The sequence below is a fragment of the Hippocampus comes genome, unplaced genomic scaffold (assembly GCF_001891065.2).
Source record: "Hippocampus comes isolate QL1 unplaced genomic scaffold, H_comes_QL1_v1.1 scaffold122, whole genome shotgun sequence".
NCBI classification, from domain to species: domain Eukaryota; kingdom Metazoa; phylum Chordata; class Actinopteri; order Syngnathiformes; family Syngnathidae; genus Hippocampus; species Hippocampus comes.
This window is the reverse complement of record NW_017842059.1, coordinates 2,771,958-2,793,423: the sequence shown is the minus strand read 5'-3', so window position 1 is coordinate 2,793,423 and position 21,466 is coordinate 2,771,958. Positions and strand designations below refer to the sequence as shown.

Below are 21,466 nucleotides of genomic sequence, written 5' to 3'. Positions count from 1 at the left end.
CCGGGTCAGATGTCATGTTACTTTCTTTGTTTCCGGGATTTGCATGAGAGGCGTACCTAACCGCCTCTCATTATCATATTGTCTCTATATAATCTCATGAATGTGTTTCTTCTACGCTTCCTGATTCAAATCTGGACCCCTCAGGAGCCCGAATCGATTCGTAAACTGCAGAAAATAAATTAAAACCCCTTCGAAGTAACTGTACATCGCCTCCAGCCTTTATTTGGATTACCAACATTCTCCTCGTCCGAAATTCAACGAACACGCGGGAAAGAGGAGGCCGCTCTTCTCCCAACACAACCGATTCAGGGTGTCCCCCACCTACTGCCCAAAGACGGCTGGGATAGGCTCCAGCACCCCCCGCGACCCTTGTGAGGATAAGCGGATCGGAAAATGGATGGATGGATGGATAGATGAATCGAGAGGCCTGCTTGACTGGTTAGCACGTCGGCCTCACAGTGCAGAGGTGCAGGGTTCGATTTTGGCCCTGGCCTTCCTGTGTGGAGTTTGCATGTTCTCCCCTTGCTTGTGTGGGTTTTCTCCGGGTGCTCTGGCTTTCCCACATTCCAAAAACATGCACGGCGGGTTAATGGAACACTCTCAATTGTCCAGAGGTGTGAGTGTGAGGTGTGAGTGTGAGCGTGGATGGTTGTTTGTCTCTGTATGCCCTGCGATTGGCTGGCATACTTCAGGGTGTCCCCCGCCAACTGCCCGAAGACGGCTGGGATAGGCTCCAGCACGCCCCGCGACCCTTGTGAGGATAAGCGGATCAGATAATGAATGGATGGATGGATGGATGGATGGATGGGTGCGGAAGGCAGAATATTTGATCACAGCTGTTTTTTTGGATTTTACAAGTGCAGGGACATTGTTGGTGAATCATGCGTAATATTCAGTACCTCTGATCAAGTATTTTATCACGAACCATAGTGATTCAAACCCTGATGTCTACATTTAAGTGAAAAAAAAGGGGAGGACCTCAGGACCTGCTGTATGATTCATGTACTTGGCTCAGTCTTGCTTGTATGTGTAAACTATAGGAAGAAGCTCTCTGGGTGGCTGTTTAAGTTTGATCCCTGCCTGTGCTAGGGTGATAAAATAAGTTAAATATTGAACTGTTTAAATCATGACATACGATGTCGATGATTAAATAACTTAAGATGAGAAAATATTCTGTCATTAAGAAGAAAAATACTTTATTTAGTCATGATTTAAATATACAATGTGACGTTTCTACTTTAGATGAGACATTTTATTTACACTTTTCAAGAGGTAAAATTACTGAACAAAAATTACCATTTAATTTCTTTTCTTAGGTTTTCAACCTGCAAAACTGGAAAAACTGCAAACATTTTGAAAAAAGTTAGAAAAGCTCAGCCACATGCCCCACTTTCTTCCTGTCCATGAAGGTGGACCAGCACGACAAAAAGAAAAGCTTGACAGTTACTGATCAGCTTTTTAAAAAGAACAGGCCCCTGGTGACCAGACACTTGTCAATATGCAGAATGGATAAAGTTGCTTGCAGTTTTTGTACTTTCTTTCCCTTTTTTTAAGTAGATGCTGGAAGTGCCAAAGATTTACGCTTGAAGTTAATTTTTTTTCCAGACGCACCAAAGGTTTATGGGGTGCATGGCTGATACATGCAGTACTCAGCGGGCACTTCATCATGTATGTCGTACAATCTTGGGAAAATGGCTATTGACATTATCAATGCTCAATTTTAAAGACGCTTTCAGAGTACGGTGGTTGTTGATGCTTACAGTGGTGTAGAATAGACGCATTTGTAATATTCTGGTGAGATTTCTCTCGCTGTAGAGGGGCAAAGTGTTGTAGTCGATAAGCGCACGGCTTGTGAGTGAGAGACTGTGTTTTATTGATCATCAAGCACTGATGAAGAGCCAAGTAATTGTGAGCACACTATTGTTGCAATAAATAACAAAAGCCTGTGCGATTTGTACCAATCGGTGAACAGGGCCAACGCTGGATTACGTGACTAGAAATATGGCAATATGGAGTACAGTATTTTGAAAAACAGCGTCATCGGCTGAACTACACCTATTGTTTTCTATGAGACAAGAGATTTATTTCTCAGTTAAACGCATATACTGTAAGTACTCGATTCCATTCTCCAATTAGCACCGGCGTCTCATCCACCTGAGTTTTCTCTCCTTTACATCTTTTTTATAGATTTGTTTGCTCGGCGAGTCATTCCTTACCATGCATACTTTTGATTCAGATGTCCAAATTGCAACTTGTCTGAGATGACATTTTGCTATTAAAACACAAATTGACAGTATTTTCTCTTGGTCGCTAATATTCCCACCGTTCCGTCTCTCTGTTTGATGAATGCACCAGTGGGTTTAAAGTCACGCACACACATATATTGAAATCAACTAAACATGTCACTATTCAACCATGTGACGCCAACATGACATGGCCCAGGACTGCCCCGTTATAGTGCACAGGTTGGAAATTTAACGCGCGACAGCGCTCTCTAGCGAGTGAATCACGGTATGGCAGATTCATTCCAAACCAAAACGACGTCTGACCGCGATCGAGCAGCTACAAGAATGATTTGTGGTTTGGTTTCTTGTTAGTCAGACCACTGTGTTAAAGGAACGCATTGGATAGATATAAAAGTCTGAGCCAATGCCAGTGAGCTACTGGTTGAAGAAAAAAAAACGTGTTCAAAACATTCTACATTATATACAGTACTGTAATATACGTTTCCGGTTTTTTTTTTTTTTAGATTTCAGTGAGTGGAATCAAGACTTATTTTGCTGTATTAACTTGATGTGTCAAGTGGGCCAACTGGAAAAACAAAACAAAACAACACCACCAATAATGCGCCAGTAGCATTAAAGTGATCTAAGATGCCTCCCTCAAAAGTAATTTTAGAAAGCTCTCTCAGATTGAGTTGCTGTAGTTTTCCCTTCACGCTCATCACAGAACCTATTGCAGAAAGTCTTGTCATTAAAATGCAAAACTGTTTGAATGTAAAACCTGTCGGCCTATCTGATGCGAGATATCCACTCAATGAAATGTGACAAAAAGGATACGTTTTATTTGCAGCTATCTTTATTATTTCTTCCAGTTTTGGATGTGAAAAGAGCCATACTTTTCTTTAAATATATTTTTAATAAAGTAAAGCAAAAGAACTATTTACACATTTTGATTGAACTGCAATCAGTTACTGTAATCTGATTTTACAATTACAAGCACTTTTGGCCAGCTGAGGAGAGAAATAAATACAGGGTAAACTTCCACTTTGTTTTACAAGAAAGCAAAACTACATGAGTATTTTCTTTTTAGGGGATAAAAAATATCAGTATATATGTACAGAACTCTCCTAAAATCTGTTTCCACTCATGGAAGCAAAAAGGCCTTCGGATTTGTCCTGTTGAACATTATTTTTAAAGTTACTTTCATAAAGTGGAGTCTCAACTATGCAACTTTTCAAGTTTCAATGACAGTATCTTATTAAAATCCAACAAGCGTCTTGCTGGCTTCAAGTTCTGTCGTGAAGTACAGACAAGGAAACAGTAGCACAGATACAGCGGAGGGTAGGTTACACTAAGTGTGTGCGTGTGTTTGTGGGCGGGGGGTCGACTGGTCATCGTGCCCAGCAGCAAAACTGGTCAGTGTTCGTGATGACTCTCCTCAATGACGCTGTCCTTGTAAAATCTGCGTTTCGTCTTCAGAAGTCTACAAGTCTTATGACTCCTGCTTCCAAATGTCCACCTTTCTTCAGATTTTTTTTCCCATTTACTAAAAAACACAGGCCAATCATTCAATACAGAAAAAAATGTTGAAAAAAAGCGTCTTCATGGGCATGTAGAACAAACACCAAGTGTCACTGTTGCAGAGTTGCCATGACAAATGGATGACATCATCAAAAAAATATATAGAGCCTCTAAGATATTTATGTATTTGTCAGCATAGTGTTGCTGAGATGAGGGAAAGCCATTTCAAAGTTGGAGTCAAAATTCAAAGCAAGCAGTCAAAAATAAAATATTGACGTAAACGCTATTAGCCTCCGCTTATCGGCATTCTCATTATCTACTCTAGATTCTTGTCACATGGATTCATTGGAAAAAGGACATTCAATTGCACAAAAATAAAAGAAATGACATGATTGAATGCTCAATCGATAATACAATCTCTCCCAGCTGAAGATTTTTTTTATTGCTTTTTTTTCCTCCCGTTTCTGTCGAAGGACTTAGTCAGCTTGTCTGAATCGTCCTCAAGTCCTGTCCCAAAGGATCCCAATTGAAATCCTCCCAGTCCAAATGTCACGCTCCAGAGATTCTAACTGTTGTCCGATTCGTCCGCCTGGCGTAACCATGTGAAGAAGCCGGTGACGGACTTGAGGGCCACGCCCTTGCCCTGCTGCTCGGCGGGGTCCTTGCACGACTCCCACTTGTAGAAGGCATCATCTTTGATTACTTCCTCATCATAAAGTGTGTCAAAGAACATTCGCAGCAGATCTGATGGTGGGAGAAGAGACATCACTTGAGCTCAGCACAGATATTCTTGGCAGGTGAAAGAAGCGAACGAATACTGTATTTTCCGCATTATAAGGCGCACCTAAAAGCATTCAATTTTCCCAAAAGTTGACAGTGCGCCTTATAATCCGTTGCCCCATATATATACGGTGTTACAGTCTCTTTATATTCCCCATTGAGTTGTTTCCCTGTTAGTGTTCCGTTGCCATCTAGTGGTGATTATTAGCAGGCACCAAATTCAATGTAAAAGGTTTTTACCCGACACTAATTGACATGTGTATTCGCCAACACACACTCAAATAGACAACTACAGTCAAACCTCGGTTTTCGTCCATAATCCGTTCCTGAAGGCTGTTCGAAAACCGAATTGTTCGAAAACCGAAACCACGCTCTTTAAAAAAAAAAAAAAAAGTTTATTGGAAACGTCTGCTCACAATGGAAAGCGACACGAGGAAGCATCACTTCCTCGTCTACCCGAGGAAGCATCATTTCCTCGGGTAAGGAAGGCGAGAGGAGGCAAGTGGGGCATTCAAGAAGTGTGCTCAGTTTGTTCGAGAACCGAAATTTGTTCGTCATCCGAGGCATAAAAATCTCAAAATTTTTGGTCGCAAACCGAATTGGTCGAGAACCGAGATGTTCGAAAACCGAGGTTTGACTGTACTTTGTGAGCTCTGCATAGCCATTATGACTTGACTTGAGAGAAGCAAGACTTCTAAGGATATTTAGCCCCTTGTGGAATTGAGCCCACGAGGTTGTGCCATTTTCTTGAATCAATTGTGTTCACAACATTTGTGCGCCCTATATTTGAAAACAGTTTTCAAATAGGACATTCATTGAAGATGCGCCTTATAATCCGAAGCGCCTTATAGTGCAGAAAATTACTTAAGTATTATGAGTAATAAGTTTAGGTTCTATTTTTTGGTATACAGTCACTCACTGGCCGGCTGCTCCATGTGCACCATTAGAGCCTGTAAGGCATAGAGAGCTTGCAACTCCTTCTGCTCATCCTTCAGGAATTTCTGCAGCAACTTGGCCCTCTGATTGATTATCTCATCATTCACCTTGTAGGGATTCTCACCTGCTTGTCATCAAAAAAAAAAAAAAAAAAGCAAAGTCAACAAGACATTCATTACAGCTCGCATATAGCGCTGATAGCATACATTAGTTTAACTGAATGTTTTTTGATCTGTACACTGGACAAAAATGCGCCTAAATCAGTTCATCATCCATCCAACCATTCTGTACTGCATGTCCTCATTCGTGTCGGGGGTGAGCAGGAGCCAAGCAATCACAGGGCACATATAGACAAACAATCCACTCACATCCACAACCTACACACAATATTTTCAGCGAACATGCATGATTTTTGGAATGTGGGACGAATAACCCTAGGACCCCCCCCCCCTTTTTTTTATCTTGTCCTGATTATCTTTGGGAAACATTCGATGCATTCAATTTTGTGGGAGCATTTTCTATGCAGTATGACTGCCACAATCCAAAAAACGTCTATAAACGTATGATTACTTGTGTGTGGCAAAACATCACTGACTTGCACAATGTCTTGATATCTACCCTATGGAACATTTTAGAGATTAACTAGAATGACGATCGTGAGCTAGACCCTCTTTTCATAAGCTCCCAAAACATTTAGGTGGATAAAGGGGGAAAACCTCCCATAGAGTCACCAAAGTTTTGTGCAAAATCTTGCCCAAAAAGTGTGGAAATCTGTTTTGGCTGTACAACAGAAATCAGCTTTGTAGGTTCATAAATTTTCACTACCAAAGGTGACAACCAAGTGTTTGTTTGTAGACAGTACGTCATATTTTTTTTCTCCTCACATTACCTACCAATCAGTAGTAGTCTGCCTCCTGGCCATGATTCAGTGTAAAAGGATTATTTCTAGTCTTGAACGGAGAATGTAAAATGAGCAACTCACAGATGATTGCTGACTGGCAAATACAGGTCATCAGTACTCTGACAAACATGTTGGAGGAGGCCTGCTGCTCATCCAGGTTGGCCTACAAGACAATGAACATTGCTGTGCTTATTTGCTAAACATTTTGGCAGCATCACTCACAAATAAACCACTCAATGAAAACAGCAACAGGGCTATTATTCATCAGTATATTGAAAGTTGAATATGGCCACTGTACAACATTTCTTGAAAAGCAAAAATGCTCTTCAATAGCATAAAATTGTTAAAATAACAATCCTGGGTTCTATCCACCTCTGTCTAATGTGGAAGAGGAAATCTATTTTTAAAAATAGGTACAACATAGAAGACAGCATGCACCAAATATATAACATTTGGGAGTCATTAAAAATCACACTGAAGTACAAGCTAACATCCATCCATCCATCCATCCATTCTCTGAACCACTTAATCTTACTAACATCGTTAACAATCAGTTTTTTTATTGCGATAAAGGAGACAACAAAAGGACAAAACCGGATCTGAACAGTAATGTAATAGAGATAGTTTGTCATTTAATGTATTCGTAAAAACATGGCATGTCTTTCAGATGTATTATGGGGGAAAAAAACGCGCCAATAAGAATACAATTCAAAGGCTGCCATTTCATGAATGGAATAACAGTAAGTGGAAGTCAAATGTTAATAAAAGCCCAATAAAAAAGGAACACACACCTCAATCCAGTCGATGATTCTTTTGCTGTCAGCCTTGTCTTGGATCAGTCTTTCAAGCTGTCTGCTCAACTCTGCAGAACTCATCTTCTTGGTTTTACTCTTTTCAGATGCTTCAGCCAGTGTGAACATCACATTCTGTACCCACAAATGGTACCTTGTTACGACTTCAGACAGTGATTTGAATTACGACTCCATAGCAATGGATCAGTCGAAGAGGCATAACCCAGTAGGTAGAGAAGGAGACAGAAGTTAGCGATCATCGCCCCTTACCTTTTCGGTCACAAACTTGTTGACATCTACATCCTCAGGGAGGAAGTCTTTCCATTGGAGTCCTGCCCCCCGCCACATTGTGCCCACCTTGTTATGGCTCTGGTTGTGAGATATGCACATTTACAAGCATCAGCAACAGATACATTACCCATTCAGATGATTTTTTTTTTTTTGATGCTGGTTCCAAACATCCACTGTGATTCTTACGACGCCGCCTCATTTAGCTAAGAAATGCATGGTCCCAGATGACCACAGTTTATTCTACTAGGCATCTTCCAATTTATTAGGATGTAAATCCAGGCGCTAACACTAAGGTCACAATAAATGAAATTATTGAATGACACTGAATTGATGAGAAAAAAAAATTCAGATTAAAAAAATATATATCGTTCAAAGTGATACAATTGACACTGAATTTGTAATCCCACACTGTACTTGATTTGTGAAGTCAAACCGATGAGCTCACCATCTCTTTGCAGAGTAAAGTGAGGATACAGACAAGCAGGTCTCCAGCTTTGCCCAGAGGGATCAAAGGCTTTGAAATCTCCCTGTAAAGTCCAAAAGATAGCGTTCACATCATTTGCAAATATTTTCCGTTTTTGTCTTTGAACATTCGAGGAGGTACAGAGACTAACTTAAACAGGTGTCCCATTGGGATCCCTCCCTCATGGAGCATGGGAGTGATCAGTTCTGACAGGTAGAGCCAGATGTGCGGGATGTCGATCGCCATTTCTTCAGCTACCACCAGGATTTCACGAAGCCTACATAAAACAAAGTCAATGCTCTGATTTAAATGGGATTGGGTTAGCAATTGAAGAAAAAAAAAACTTTTGTCATACAGTATTTGCTCAAACAGTCAGTATGATGCGATTGTAGGACATGAATAAAATGATCTGTGAAAAAAGTCAGCCCTGCCCCCATCTCGTACCTCTAATTTGATTTAATGATCTAACGACCGCCCCTGAGGAAAAACAACCAATCAGACAGAGGGCCTTGCAAGGTGACAACCATTTGCCATGAACTTGCAAGCACAATTACAGCTGGCACATCCCAGATGCCCCTGTTACCTTGGCCTTCAGGAAATCTGATGAAACGAGAGTGGAAAATCCACTTTTCCAATCCACGAAATTAATCTGTGTCCATCCATCTTTTGCAACTACTGGGCATAAGACTAACAAAAAGTAGCAGAGAGAAAGGATTTCACACACTGAGGGGATTAAAGACCACTGCGGAATCAGCAACATTTCTGCTCGATAGGCATTTTTTTAAATTGATTTTAAATTCCACAAAAAAAAAAAAGACATTTCAAGGCAATAACAGACTACAGGGGACTAAAAAAAGGGACTACAGATGGAAATTAGCCAAGGGCTATATTCTGTCATATTTACGTGTAATAGTTAATGAATATGCACTCTCCCTTTAAAAAAAAAAAAAAATCATGGTACGTACGAAAAAGACATTGCTAACATTAGTTTGTTTACAGTGTTGATGCTATCTTGGTATTGCTAATGCTGCTATTTTGTTAATGCTGAATACATGGTCTATGTGATTACTTATCACGACTATGCACCTTCATAATTGCCATGATTATGCACCTTTATAATTGCATTGGGTTATGAAAGCCACGTTTGCGAATCCAAGCTCGTGTCCGTTAGTAAGAGGCGTGACTTTGGTCAATGACTCGTGAGAGGGGTCCGGGGGGGAATTAGTGAAGTGAGGCTACGTTATAGCCTGCTAAAAGTTTCATACTGCAAAATCGCCTCTTAAAAGCACACTAAAGGAAGGGACCAATACAGAAGTATTGTGATTCTAAAACTGGAAATAAATGGCACAATATGAACACGTGACAGAAGACGACAACACACAATGATAAACATGAATGACATGATAACAACAAGAGTTTCTTATCAAATGCTTGAAACTACATGTGTATTCTGACAAGACAACGTGTTAGTTAATCATGCATGATCAGGGCTTTTGAGATTTCCTACTGACCCTTTAAAGTACTGTTCTGTCAGGAGGATGCCTGTCTTAATGAGCTGGTGCAGCAGCCGACCCAGGTTCTCTCTTGTAATGGTGTTCCGCTCCAATGTTGACTCCAGACCGAATTGTACAAACACAAACAACAGCTGAGGGCAGTTTATCTCGTTCACACATTGCAGGGCCTCCTGTGGGGACAGAGAAAAACATCATTGGCTATCAATGCGTGCTGATACATTTATATTTATTGTGTTTTCACGAGCATAAGGCGCACTTCAAAGTTTTACATGTTCTCCAAAATAGATGGTTCGCCTCATAATGCGGGGTGTCTTGTGTTTACCAAGTTCCCAAATCTGTGAATGCTGTTGTGTGACTTTGATGAGAGGTGCACTTGACTGAATGACATGCTGACACGCTTGTTATATAGAGGACAACATGCAGATGTTAAAGTGGGAAGGGTGGGGCGTGAAAGAGGATGCGAAAGGCACACCCCCCGTAAGTGTTTATAGGTGTATATAGTACATGCATTTTCAGCGCACTGAAATAATACTTTGGGAGAATTTTTAGGATTTAATAATTATGTGATTATTTTTTTCCCAAAATTTCAGTGGAGTCAATTATAAAGACATTTTGGCTATTCGTGGTCCAGGCAGGTCCCAAACCTCTGCGAATAAATAGCAGGGTTAAATCGATTCGAAAGATTGGTCCATCTTCTGATGCGATAATTGTTTTTTAAAACTCACTGATCGGTGATCACCTCCAAAATCCTGATTATGTAATGCCTACAAAACTACGAAACCTGCTGGCGCTTAAAAGGTGCTGCAAAGAGGAATAGGTGATAGTACCTAAAGACAGGTGTGCCAAACTCGTGGCATCATATTAAAAAAATACTCCCAAAGGCAAATCATTTTTCACGTTGGCATTATACTGTGTGTTTTGTGTCGAGTTTAAAGGAGAGCGGGGGGAATTCCCATTTTGGAATCAGGCTATAACAGTGAAATGAAGAAAAAGTGAAGGGCTGTGAGAACTGTCCAGACTCATGGAGTAAGCCAATTGTCAATTGTTAATGCATAAGCAATAAGCATTCGACATATGTTTCAGTTTCGAGTACAATGAATTATTTTACAAAGAATAAATAAATCCCGTTTACAAAAACAAAACATTTCTTTCAAATGTATTGTAGATACAGCATAGAGTACGCTTTGGCAACCCATCCGAGCTGCTTTTTGGAGAGGCACAATGAAGTGACATGTACCAAATTTTGAAAAAAATTAATAAAAGTGTTTTGTCTTACCTTGATATCAAGGATGTGGAGGTATTCTTCAATGATGGCTTTGGATTTTTTGGTTAGCTCTTCCACAGTCAAAGCAGGCTTGGTAGCAGTTTGGAGAGGTGGAGGAGTGCAAGCTGTTTCCCTCCTCACTGTTTATGTTATCAAAACGACACCAAAATGTCATGACCAGGTACAGAACTAAAATCATGCCGGCGAAAATGGGAATGGTGACACACAGGAGTATGAATACGACAGTAAAAGTCTGGTCAGGTACCGTTCTCTCGACTCTGAGTTCTCTCTTTGCTGCCGCGATCTCTGTCATCTGTCATATTTGCTACTTTGCGGACTGGATCTGCTGAACCACTCTGCTCTCTCTGCCAACTCTGTTCTTCATTTTCCCGACTGAAGCTGCGTGTAGCAGCACCCTGTGGCCTGTTTCGCTCACGATCATCACGTCGGTCAAGTCCACGATCGGCCCGGTCAGAACGCTCGCCCCGCTCTCGACTTGAGCTGTTTCTGTATGGGGACAGATTAAAAGCAAACATGGGAAAATAACACTGGCAGAAAACAAAGTTTTAATGACAAACACACAAAAAAACATATATTGTCGCAACTAACAAGTCCTTGTAATGTCAAACAGTAATTACAACTGTGGATTAATTTTTTTTGCCTACTTTTGCTGGTGGTTTATAACTCACATTTGCTCGGGCTGGCTTGTGCAGACGATTAATTCAACTTATGAAAAAAGGTGGATATAAAACTAGACGTGAACCAGTTCCGATCACGTTGAAGACCCAACAAATGCGGTAAAATATTACGTGTTCATAGCTTTGAGAAATTAAAGCAAACCAATTTATTTTCTTGACAAATAAAAATAGATTCGATTTACTGGTCATCCGAGTTTGGTAAACATGATTTTTCAAACAATACAGGATATTCATGAATATCTTTGTAGCCACACTGCATCTGTGAGCTTAATGACAAAAGTACAATTTTATACACTGTTATAACATTATCTAAAAATTGCCAAGATGTATGCACCATCAATATTGATGTATTTGAAAAAAAATAAAATAAAATCACACGGTTGGCAGGTCGGAATGACAACATTACAACTTTGTTTTACACAGTTACAACTGTTCTTACCTCTGAGGAACCCGTCTGTCTGACTCTGAAGTGCCTGACGAGGACTGTTGCAGAGCTGAGAACCTGTTGGCAGCTGGACGGCCGCCCAATTCTGGGGCAAGGAAGAACAATACACTCATAGATTGTTTTGTTCATACTCAAGGCTGCAGAGATATCTAACCGGGAGACCTACCGGAATCCATAAGCTTGTTGGTGCTACCACCACTACTGCCCCTACCCCAGCTCAAAGCACCTTTGCCTCCTGGAGCGAGACACTGAGCGTGGATATCAAAAGATGCCTGATAAAAAGAACGGTTTGTTGATTAAAACCAAACTTCCACCTGAAAACGAGAGAGCTGAATCAAAGCTGCTTCAGCATATGGCTTAATTGAGAGCTGACGTTTGATAAGACCGCATGACTCGATATAACTGAAATGTTTTTCATTTTCGAAGTTCTACCCTTTCAATGGTATTTTTTGTGTGTTTCTATAATATGCGAATTTTATTCATGATAATGGTGATTTTAAAGTACAGTGGACGCTTGCTTTCTTACATTTTATGGGGGCAGGGGAAAGCCCACCACCATTTTCTGTCATATTGGCATTTCATCCCTGTTTATTCAAGAATTTTTTTGAGTGTCCCTCTTCCTTCTTGCTCTCTGCAAGATGATCATCTGATCGAGTGTCATCTGCTGGTTTCAACTGTCGATCAACGCCAAACTTGGCATGCAACACAAGGGTGGCAAGTTCACATGACGGATATTGTCCTCATTTCGATATCTTGAATGTTCATATCTTGATTTTGATACTAGAAAGAGATATCACCATTCTCTATTTAAAACAAAAGCGAAACAATTGTTTGACATGTAATTCTGAGTGGATTATTCTATTTCAAGGTTGTGCTTGATGCAGGGTGGAAAGCAAATAATACATGCATATAACAGACAAGAATTGCAGTACCTTTGGGAATTTCAATTTCCCATCATAAGTTCGGTTCTTGGAAACTGTGTTCCAGCCATCATCTTGTGGTGAAACACCACGGCCAGGAGTGTGAGGTCCTCCACGACTCCCTGATCCTCCTCCACCCATCCTGTTTCCCGGACTGCCGAAAGACTCTTTCTTAGCGATGAGGGCATGTTGCACTTTCATCTGCTCTCTGTGCTCCTCCAGCTGAGCTTCTTTGTGGATCTGGTCAATAGTCTTTGGGCCTTGGTCGCCTCGTCTGGGCACCCAATTACTCTGAGATGATGCGAGAGAATTTAAGCAGAATAAATGCTAGATCACCAAAACTGAAAGAAGTACAGTCAAACCTCGGTTTTCGAACCTCTTTGTTCTCGACCAAATCGGTTTTCGACCAAAAAATTTTAGTTTTTTATGCCTCGGTTTACGATGGGAAATCGGTTCTCGACCCAACTGAACGCACTTGAATGCGCCACTTGACTCCTCTCGCCTTCTTTACACGAGGAAGTGACGCTTCCTCGGGTAGACGAGGAAGTGACGCTTCCTCGTGTAGCATTCCATTGTGAGCAGACGTGTTCAAGAAAGATTTTTTTTAAAAAAAGAGCATGGTTTCGGTTTTCGAACAAATCGGTTTTCGAACAGCCTTCTGGAACGGATTATGGTCGAAAACCGAGGTATGACTGTATAGTCAAAACCAGTTACACAATAATCAGACAAAAGAGTAACTTGATAAGGCTTTGCAGTGACATTAAACACTGCCGGATGATGAGGTGTGAGCATCACTGTGTGCTGTGATCGGGCATAATAAAGTTGTTAAAACATCAGGTGGAGGTTATGAGCATTTACCCGTCGAAGGTCCACCACATCTTGCAACATAAAACGGATCCTGGCGCTGGTCTTCTTTTCCTTTATTACTTTATCCATCTGTTTGAAGTACTGGTCCATAAGAGGCTAGAAAGCATTACAACACAACGGTCAGTGCTGTAGTTTTGTTTTGTACGTTGCCAACTTTGCAAGCGTAAGCTGATGTATTGAACTGCAAGGGTGCAACCGTACCTTGGCCTTTTCAAAGTCTAGATCCTTTCCAATGGTAGATAACAGTCTGCACAGGCACTCCAGAGACTCCTCATCATGGTTTTTCAGTAGCTTTACAATGCACTCATGCATAATGACTTCCGTGAGCATCTTTAGTTTGAATAGCTCACCGATGAATTTAATATTACCAAGTGAGCGCCTCCTAGCCTTGTTTTTAGACTCTTCAAGATCCTCAATTAACCGTTGCTTCTCCTCATCCTGTTGTGGGGAAAAGTGTGATGTACAGTTGACAAATACATGGTCATTTTAAAAATTGTTTATCGTGAACAGTAAAATTAAAAAAAAATACTTTACAGTACAATACCCCTTCTGCAGCCTCCAGCTCCTGTTGCTTCCTTTCAAATATCTCGTTGTCATATTTATCCTTCTCAAACTCATTCTGGCATCGATTCAGGAGGAGCTTCCGGAAGTTCACAGTGTCCCCTGGCTTATCTGTGGCTTGGACTTTTAGCTAAAAAGTTCAGAATTTTTATTGCCGATGCCATTTATTAGAAGTCATTTAGCCTTAAGCTGTCTAAATAGGGAGTAACTCTTAGTATGTTTTTGATACATACCCCCAGAAGGCAGCGGCACATGTTCGCATAGGCCACTGAAAAATCTGGCTCAGAGATGGCCTTTTCAAAGGTGAGGTCTATGACACCTTTTAACTTCTCCTCCGTGTCGATAGTGAGTTCTGACACTTGTTTCATTAGCTGTTGAAACTTTTGCGGGGTCAGTTTGTTGAGGATACTGCGGACCTTTTTAAATAATTCCTGCGTCTTGAGTTGATCTGGATCATTCTCCACGGTCTCTTCTCCAGCGCAACCACGCATTGCTTTTTTCAGGGAAGGCTTCCATGCCTTCTCAGCCTTGTTCAGCTTGACATCCTCATTAAGAGACATGCTGGTAATAATTTTCCTCGGTTCTTTCCGTTGCATCTGCTGAGACCGACGTGGACCACCTATACCGACACCCATACCGGGAGGCTTAAAAAAAGAAAAAAAAAAAAAAGAAAATAGGAAAGAGGGAAATTGAGAGGACAAAATAATGACACAGCACTACTAAATAGCTTGTCTGTGATCGTGACAAACAAATGTAACTTACTGGTCCTCGACTTCCTCCTCCTAAACCTGGCCTGCCAAGGTTAGCAAACGAAGGTGTGAAATCAGGACCATAGTTCACCCCAGGCAGCCGACTGGGGTCAATTTGGCGCAGAGGAGTCTTGTTAGCCTTAATAGAAAGGTAGATGTGCTGATCATAAAAAGCAAACTATTAAAGATTTTGCACTGCCATGTTTTTCTGTTTGCAAACAAGTCTGAAATCCGACAGACTTGTCTATTCGTAGGGTGTTTGTTTTTCTTTTAAATTCTTGTCTTTACCCCTTACCCCATTAAAAGTAAATGGGGACTATAAGCTATTTTATATGTTATTAGTGTATGTGGCTGTACCTTGTCTAGGACAACATCATTTATAGCAGGAAGACCCTCAGGCTTATTCATACTGGCTGAGATGAATTGAAATCTCAGAAGGAACGCGCGGTCATACTTTTTCTTCTCCTCCGGATTGATTGGCTTCCATTGTTCTGGAAATAAAACATTGTGGAAACATAAAAAAACTGAATACAATGATGTGCAAATCACGTTCAACCTATATTTAATTGAATGCTCTCCAATGACAAGATATTTAATCTTCAAACTGATAAACTTCAATGTTTTCAGCAATAATCATTAACTTAGAATTTTATGGCTCTGCGACATTCCAAAAAAGCTGTGACAGGTGGCAAAAAAATGAGAACGCTGAGGAATGTGGATCAAACACCTGTTTGGAACATCCATTAGGTGAACAGGCTAACTGGGAACAGGTGGATGCCATGTTTGGGTATAAAAGGAGCGTCCCTGAATTGCTCAGTCATTCACAAACAAAGATGGGGCGGGATTCATCTTTGCATCAGATAATAATCAAACAGTTAAAGGACAATGCCCCTCCACATACACTTGCAAGGAATTTCGGGATTTTGGCATCTAAACTCCATAATATCATCAAAAGGTTCAGAGAATCTGGAGAAATCACTACATGGAAGCGGCAATGCAGAAAACCAGCTTTGAATACTGGTGGCCTTCGATCCCTCAGGAGGCACTGCATCAAAAACATCACCGTGCAAAGGATATAACCACATGGGCTCAGGAATAGTTCAATAAACTGATACCAGTAAATACAGTTCAGCGCTACATCTGTAAGTGCAACTCAAAACTCTACCATGCAAAGCAAATGCCATTTATCAACAACACCCAGAAATGCCGCTGGCTTCTCTGGGCCTGAGCTCATCGCAGATGGACTGATGCAAAGTGGAAAAGTGTTCTCTGGTCTGTTGAGTCCATATTTCAAATTGCTTTTGGAATTTGTCGACGTTGTGTCCTCCGGGCCAAAGATGTTGAGAACCATCCGGACTGTTATGGACGCAAAATTAAAAAGCCAGCATCTCTGATGATAATAGGCTGTTTTAGTGCCAATGGCATGGGTAACTTACACATCTGTGAAGGCACCATTAATGCTGAAAGGTACATGCAGGTTTTGAAGAAACATATTCTGTCATGCAAGCAACGTCTTTTTAATAGATGCCCTTGCTTATTTCAGCAAGACAATGCCAGACCCACATTCTGCAAGTGTTACAACAGCATGGCTTCGTAGTAAAAGAGTGCGGGTACTGGAATGGCCTGCCTGCAGTCCAGACCTGTCTCCCATTGTAAATGTGCACCACAGCATGCAATGTAAAAGATGACAACACTGTATAGTAGATTATTAAAATAACCACCTTTCCACCAAACTACTTTCAACCAATCGGTAGATATACTTGTACATACAACTCTTCTTTTCAGGAAAAGAAAAACACCTATGTATATGGGGGAGAGAAATAAGTTATATGTTCATACTGAACTGCCAGTAGAAGGCAGCAACTGGGATAATGTACCTACCCTCTTTATACTGATATTCCTTGTCAGTTGCTGTCTGCTTCGGAGGGTTTGGCTGAATGTTCTCAGAATCCAGCTTGTCCTCCTTGTCCTCCCAAGTTAAGTCATTGTCTTCTAATGCTGGAGATGGAGCAGGAGGCTGGGTTTCAGCTGATGTTGCTGGGACAACCTCGGGCTCTGGTGGTACAACTACTTTCTCCTGGAACAATGGAGAAAATGTGTGAATGGTTCAAAGTCGACCAGCAATTTCACTGTATTTTATTCACACAGACTTTAATTACATGTAGTGGTTGAAACAAGTGAATGTACGCCCACCTCTTTAAATGCATCCAATAGATCTCCCACTGCCTCCTTTTTATTCAAATCCTTCATTTTTCTCTTTTTCTTTGGCACAGCTACACAAAATGGACAAACATCACGTAAAAAAAAAATAATAATAATCCAGAGATATAATTTAGAAATGTAATGCATACTGTCGATAGGTAGTAAATGACACACCTTGCATAGTAGTTTCTACAAGGGTAATGACAGTCTGGGGAGGACTTGTCACTGTTTCTCGGACGCGGTCATCTTTTGAGCCTGCCACCAGTGGAGATGACATTGATCCTGCAGTACATTGAGGCATTATGGTATCCTCACTGGTGTTTTGAGAAACAGGAGGAACTGTTTCTTCAGCCTCGGGCTGGGAAGATGCTGCCTGGGTAATTGTTTCAGCAGGAACCTCTGGACTGACGGTAGGAACGGACTCGGCAGCAGGCGCTGTGGTTGATTCAACAAGTGATGTAGGCACTGCCTTCATGGTGGCTTTGGAGGTTTTAATGACAGGCTGCAGACAAACATCAGGCTCAGCAATGGGGCTGTCATCATGCTCTTCTGCGCTAACAGCAAGGGCCTCCGGGTCTTGGGGGGATGGAAGTGGTAAACCATTGGAAAGGCAGAGCTCCTCTGGCTGAGCAATAGGAGACTCCAGAGAAGACTCCTGGTGACTAGATGGCAGCATCACCGAAGGGCTTTTTGGCACATCTATAGCCACACCATTTGCAGAGGAGGAGAGTGTGTGAGACTTGTCCATTAAAGATGAAGCATCCTCTGAATGAACCTCCTCCTCCTCCTCTCTAATCATCACATCCACCTCCTCAAGATTTGTGGCTGTCCTTTCTGGGTTTTCCTGAACTGCAGAGGTGGGCATAGGATCAGGAAGGGGTGCAGGGTAGGCAGGCACCTCAGGCGCAGATTGAGGCTCTGGAGTTAGTTCTCTGGGAGATGTGGCAGCGAACATTATGTCTGTAATGGCAACAATGGGCGCAGGTGGGGAAATACAAATAGTGCTGACAGGGGTTTCTGATATTACAGATGGTGTAGTTGGCTGATTGTTCATGTCAGACAAGGTAGCCTCTGCTGGGGTGAGGTCATCCTGAACAATATCAGGAGGCTGTGACAAAGAAGGCAGCAAAGGTTTTCCTCTGTCATCTGTAAGGTCATAAAAATCAAAAGAATTTGTACAAATTCTAACAATATCAAATCATTCATTTCAAACACTTTTTTTCATTTTATGTACAATAGGTCCATTCTTGGTGCTGATGAGCTTGGGCAGTTGGACATCCTCCACATACCAAAGCTAACATTTTCTTCTATCGTGATCATTTGTTGTATAACTTGGGTTATACAACTGAAAGGTAAACATATTTATTGGCTTCTCTGTAAATTTTCTCTGCGGATCTAAGAGCAAAAACTTTGCTGTTGAGCAGATTTTGTGCCTGTGTCATCTTTTTTGGGAGGCATAGGGATTGGGGGGTTAATTTACATGCATTTCGAAGTTACCCATATCAGGCATGTATACACGTCTAAATTTCTTAAACGTTTCAACAATGGGCAGCAACATATTTCGTGCATGACTTAATTTTTAATTAACAAGTGACAGCCCATTTACCATTGACTTAGAGATGAGCTATCGTTTGCATCTAATTATTTGACATGATTTATTGTTTGCATTTGTATATGTATGTAATTTTAAGTGACCATTATCCACTCAGTGATTACCGTTACCGAACAGCTGAAAAATGGTCCGAATTGTGTCATTTAAGAAGTGACATTTTTGTACACAATGTTGCCTGGCGCACATGTCTTATTTCAGAACAACTTTCTCGCCATTGTATCACACAGCCAGCCATTAAAGGATGTAATTACACAATATGACACTGTTGTCGCATGTAGTACAGCTAGTACAGGTGGGTGACAAAAAAGTTGAATATGGAGAGTCCATTTATTTCAAGCATTTTTTTAAAAAGCAAAATTTGTATCTTAGACGAGGGTTATTAAATAAATAAGGTGACTTTCTCGGTATAAGGACTTCTAATACAGATAGAAGCTTACTTTTTTTCCACTGTAGTCTCCCAGCACTGTCACATAATTTTCCCATCTGTGCACAAGCTTCTATATTCCCTCAGTGTAAAAATCTTCAGACTGATGTCTCAGCCAGTCACTCACAACACATGAGGGAGCAATTCCCACCCCAGCTCGTTGATGGTCTGCACCGATTGGTCTGCTGTGTGAGGCCTTGCGTTGTCATGACGCAGGATGACTCGTTCTGACTGATTGTCAGAGTTTTTCTCGGACAAAGTTAAAGAAATGACTGGGCACACAGGGAAAATTGTCTTCAATATTGACGGGAGGTATCTCTGAGGGCGAACGACTTTTATTGTAACATATGCAAAATACAAGAAAAACACTGCCCCCGGTATTTGCATACCACGCCCCCGGTCCGGCCCCTCGGTAGTGATTGGTTAACTTGGTTTAAGCTTTCAACCACCGGTACGTTGACGCCTTTCTGTCTGGTCTACAATGAATCAACACGCTGCAGACTTTGCAGACGACAAATGTCGCCTGGGCGCGACAGGTGTTCTCAAATCGTCTTTTGTTGTATCACAAGGCTTTGTTCCCGAATTGTTCATTCCCACTTTGTGGCCGAGTCTAGCCTTCTTCCCTCTGTTCACCCCCTTGCATTGACGTGATAATTGTGGACTTCAAAAGCCCTCCGCCCAGACGGCCGGCGCCTTTATGCACAGGTATTTGGGGGCGCTGGATACGCACCCAAACGTTTAGACGTGCCCAAATTAAATGAAACTTTAAACATGATACAATTTTGCTCATAGATTTCTCTATCACTGATGACCCCTGCGTTTGTTCTTTATGTCTTTCTTGAGCTGCCTCAGCAGTTCACAGTAGTTGGCACGAAGTTTGAAAGTGACGAAGTCAAAAGTGTTGTGAGCGACTGTATGAGAAGTCCTTATATGTACTGAAAAATTCACCTTATTTATTGAATGACCCTCATATTAGTTGACCACAAAGTGAAATATATCTCGCCTTTATTTGTTTCACTTTTGAAGATTATGGCAGAAAAACACACTCAAATTCAGGAATTCACAAAATCTCAATATTTCATGTCACCTACAAAAAAGGATACCACACAGATATGTTGGCCCTTTAAAAAGTGTATTTAAGTACAATATGACAGTACTTTGTTGGGCCTCCTTTTGCATTAAGACTGCGTGGCATGGAGGCGATCAGCTTTTGGCACAGTTCATATGCTATCATAGCCTAAGTTGCTTTGATATACGCCTTCAGAACGTCTGCATTTCAATGTTTCTGCTCCCTCACCCTCCTCTTGACAATACCCGATCCATTTTCAGTTGGGTTCAAGTCAGGTGAGTTTGTGAGCCAATCAATACCTGTTCTTCCATGGCCATAAAAGCAGGTCTTAATAGTTTTGGGTTTGTAGGCAGGTGCCAAATTCTGCTGGAAAATAAAATCACAGCCTCCAAAAAGCTCATCAGCAGCGGGAGGCATGAAGTGCTCTAAAATTTACTGGTAGAAAGTTGCGGTGACGGTGGACTTGATAAAAGACAACGGACTCACCCCAGCAAATGACATGGTTCCCCAAACCATTTACTGACGAGGGAAATTTCACACTGGACTTGACAGCTTTACTTTTGTGCTTCTCTAGTGTTCCTTCAGACTCTGAGATGTTGACTTCCAAATGAAAATTAAATTGTATTTTCATCTGAAAAGTGGACTTGGGACCACTGGGCAACAGACCTGTACTTTTTCCTCCTTAGCCCAGCACAGACGTTTCTGACATTGTTTTAGGTTCAGGAGTGGCTTGAGTCATGGAATTCTACAGCTGTAACACATGTCATGCAGATGTCTGTATGTGGTGATTCTTGATGCACTGACACCACTCCTTATGACGCTCCCCCAGATTTCGGAATCGCCGATGCTTGACAGTCCTCTCAAGGTTGCGGCCATCCCTGTCACTTGAGTGCCTCTTCTGGCCACATTTTGCCCTTCCTCTTAACACAGTTTGTGGGCATCCCGCTTCTTTTGCAATTTCTTGCTTAGATCTTTTCGCCTTATGGAGAGTGTCAAAGATGGCTTTCTGCACAACCGTTAAACTCACTTGGCCAGATTGAGACCATTTAAAGGCTGAGGAAAACCTCTGAAGGTGCTTTGCATTAATTAGCAGATTGGGACACAGGGAGCCTTGAACTTTGTCATCTTACAATTTTGTGAAATAAAGTTTTTTTTTTTTTTAAACTTTTCTGTCTTTCTGCCATACTCATCACAAATGAAACAAATGAAGGCTGAAAATTGTCACTTTGTGTGTGG

At 41.4% G+C, this 21,466-nt stretch overlaps 1 protein-coding gene and 1 long non-coding RNA gene across 10 annotated transcripts in view; one reads left to right on the top strand and one right to left on the bottom strand.

The window, feature by feature from the left end:
- LOC109510781 (uncharacterized) overlaps window positions 1–16,297 on the top strand; it is a 19,526-nt gene extending 3,229 nt beyond the window's left edge. The window contains exons 3-4 of the long non-coding RNA XR_002167187.1: window positions 10–16; window positions 16,042–16,297. This is a non-coding gene — a long non-coding RNA (uncharacterized LOC109510781). The remainder of the gene's footprint in view (window positions 1–9; window positions 17–16,041) is intronic.
- The window catches only part of eif4g1b (eukaryotic translation initiation factor 4 gamma, 1b), a 36,250-nt gene continuing 18,057 nt past the window's right edge, over window positions 3,274–21,466 (bottom strand). For 7 of the 9 annotated variants that reach the window (XM_019861349.1, XM_019861350.1, XM_019861351.1 and 4 more), the window contains 22 exons: window positions 17,300–18,271; window positions 17,117–17,196; window positions 16,805–17,000; window positions 15,281–15,414; window positions 14,937–15,062; window positions 14,408–14,818; window positions 14,143–14,304; window positions 13,815–14,051; window positions 13,605–13,709; window positions 12,759–13,037; window positions 11,993–12,098; window positions 11,821–11,911; window positions 10,949–11,190; window positions 10,696–10,823; window positions 9,417–9,589; window positions 8,057–8,182; window positions 7,888–7,969; window positions 7,422–7,520; window positions 7,152–7,286; window positions 6,442–6,523; window positions 5,443–5,583; window positions 3,274–4,487 (listed from right to left, as the gene is read on the bottom strand). In XM_019861349.1, the coding sequence (XP_019716908.1) occupies window positions 4,309–4,487; window positions 5,443–5,583; window positions 6,442–6,523; window positions 7,152–7,286; window positions 7,422–7,520; window positions 7,888–7,969; window positions 8,057–8,182; window positions 9,417–9,589; window positions 10,696–10,823; window positions 10,949–11,190; window positions 11,821–11,911; window positions 11,993–12,098; window positions 12,759–13,037; window positions 13,605–13,709; window positions 13,815–14,051; window positions 14,143–14,304; window positions 14,408–14,818; window positions 14,937–15,062; window positions 15,281–15,414; window positions 16,805–17,000; window positions 17,117–17,196; window positions 17,300–18,271 (4,286 nt within the window). In that variant the 3' untranslated portion in view covers window positions 3,274–4,308. The remainder of the gene's footprint in view (window positions 4,488–5,442; window positions 5,584–6,441; window positions 6,524–7,151; window positions 7,287–7,421; window positions 7,521–7,887; window positions 7,970–8,056; window positions 8,183–9,416; window positions 9,590–10,695; window positions 10,824–10,948; window positions 11,191–11,820; window positions 11,912–11,992; window positions 12,099–12,758; window positions 13,038–13,604; window positions 13,710–13,814; window positions 14,052–14,142; window positions 14,305–14,407; window positions 14,819–14,936; window positions 15,063–15,280; window positions 15,415–16,804; window positions 17,001–17,116; window positions 17,197–17,299; window positions 18,272–21,466) is intronic. The other 2 variants (XM_019861354.1, XM_019861347.1) reach the window with 1 other exon arrangement.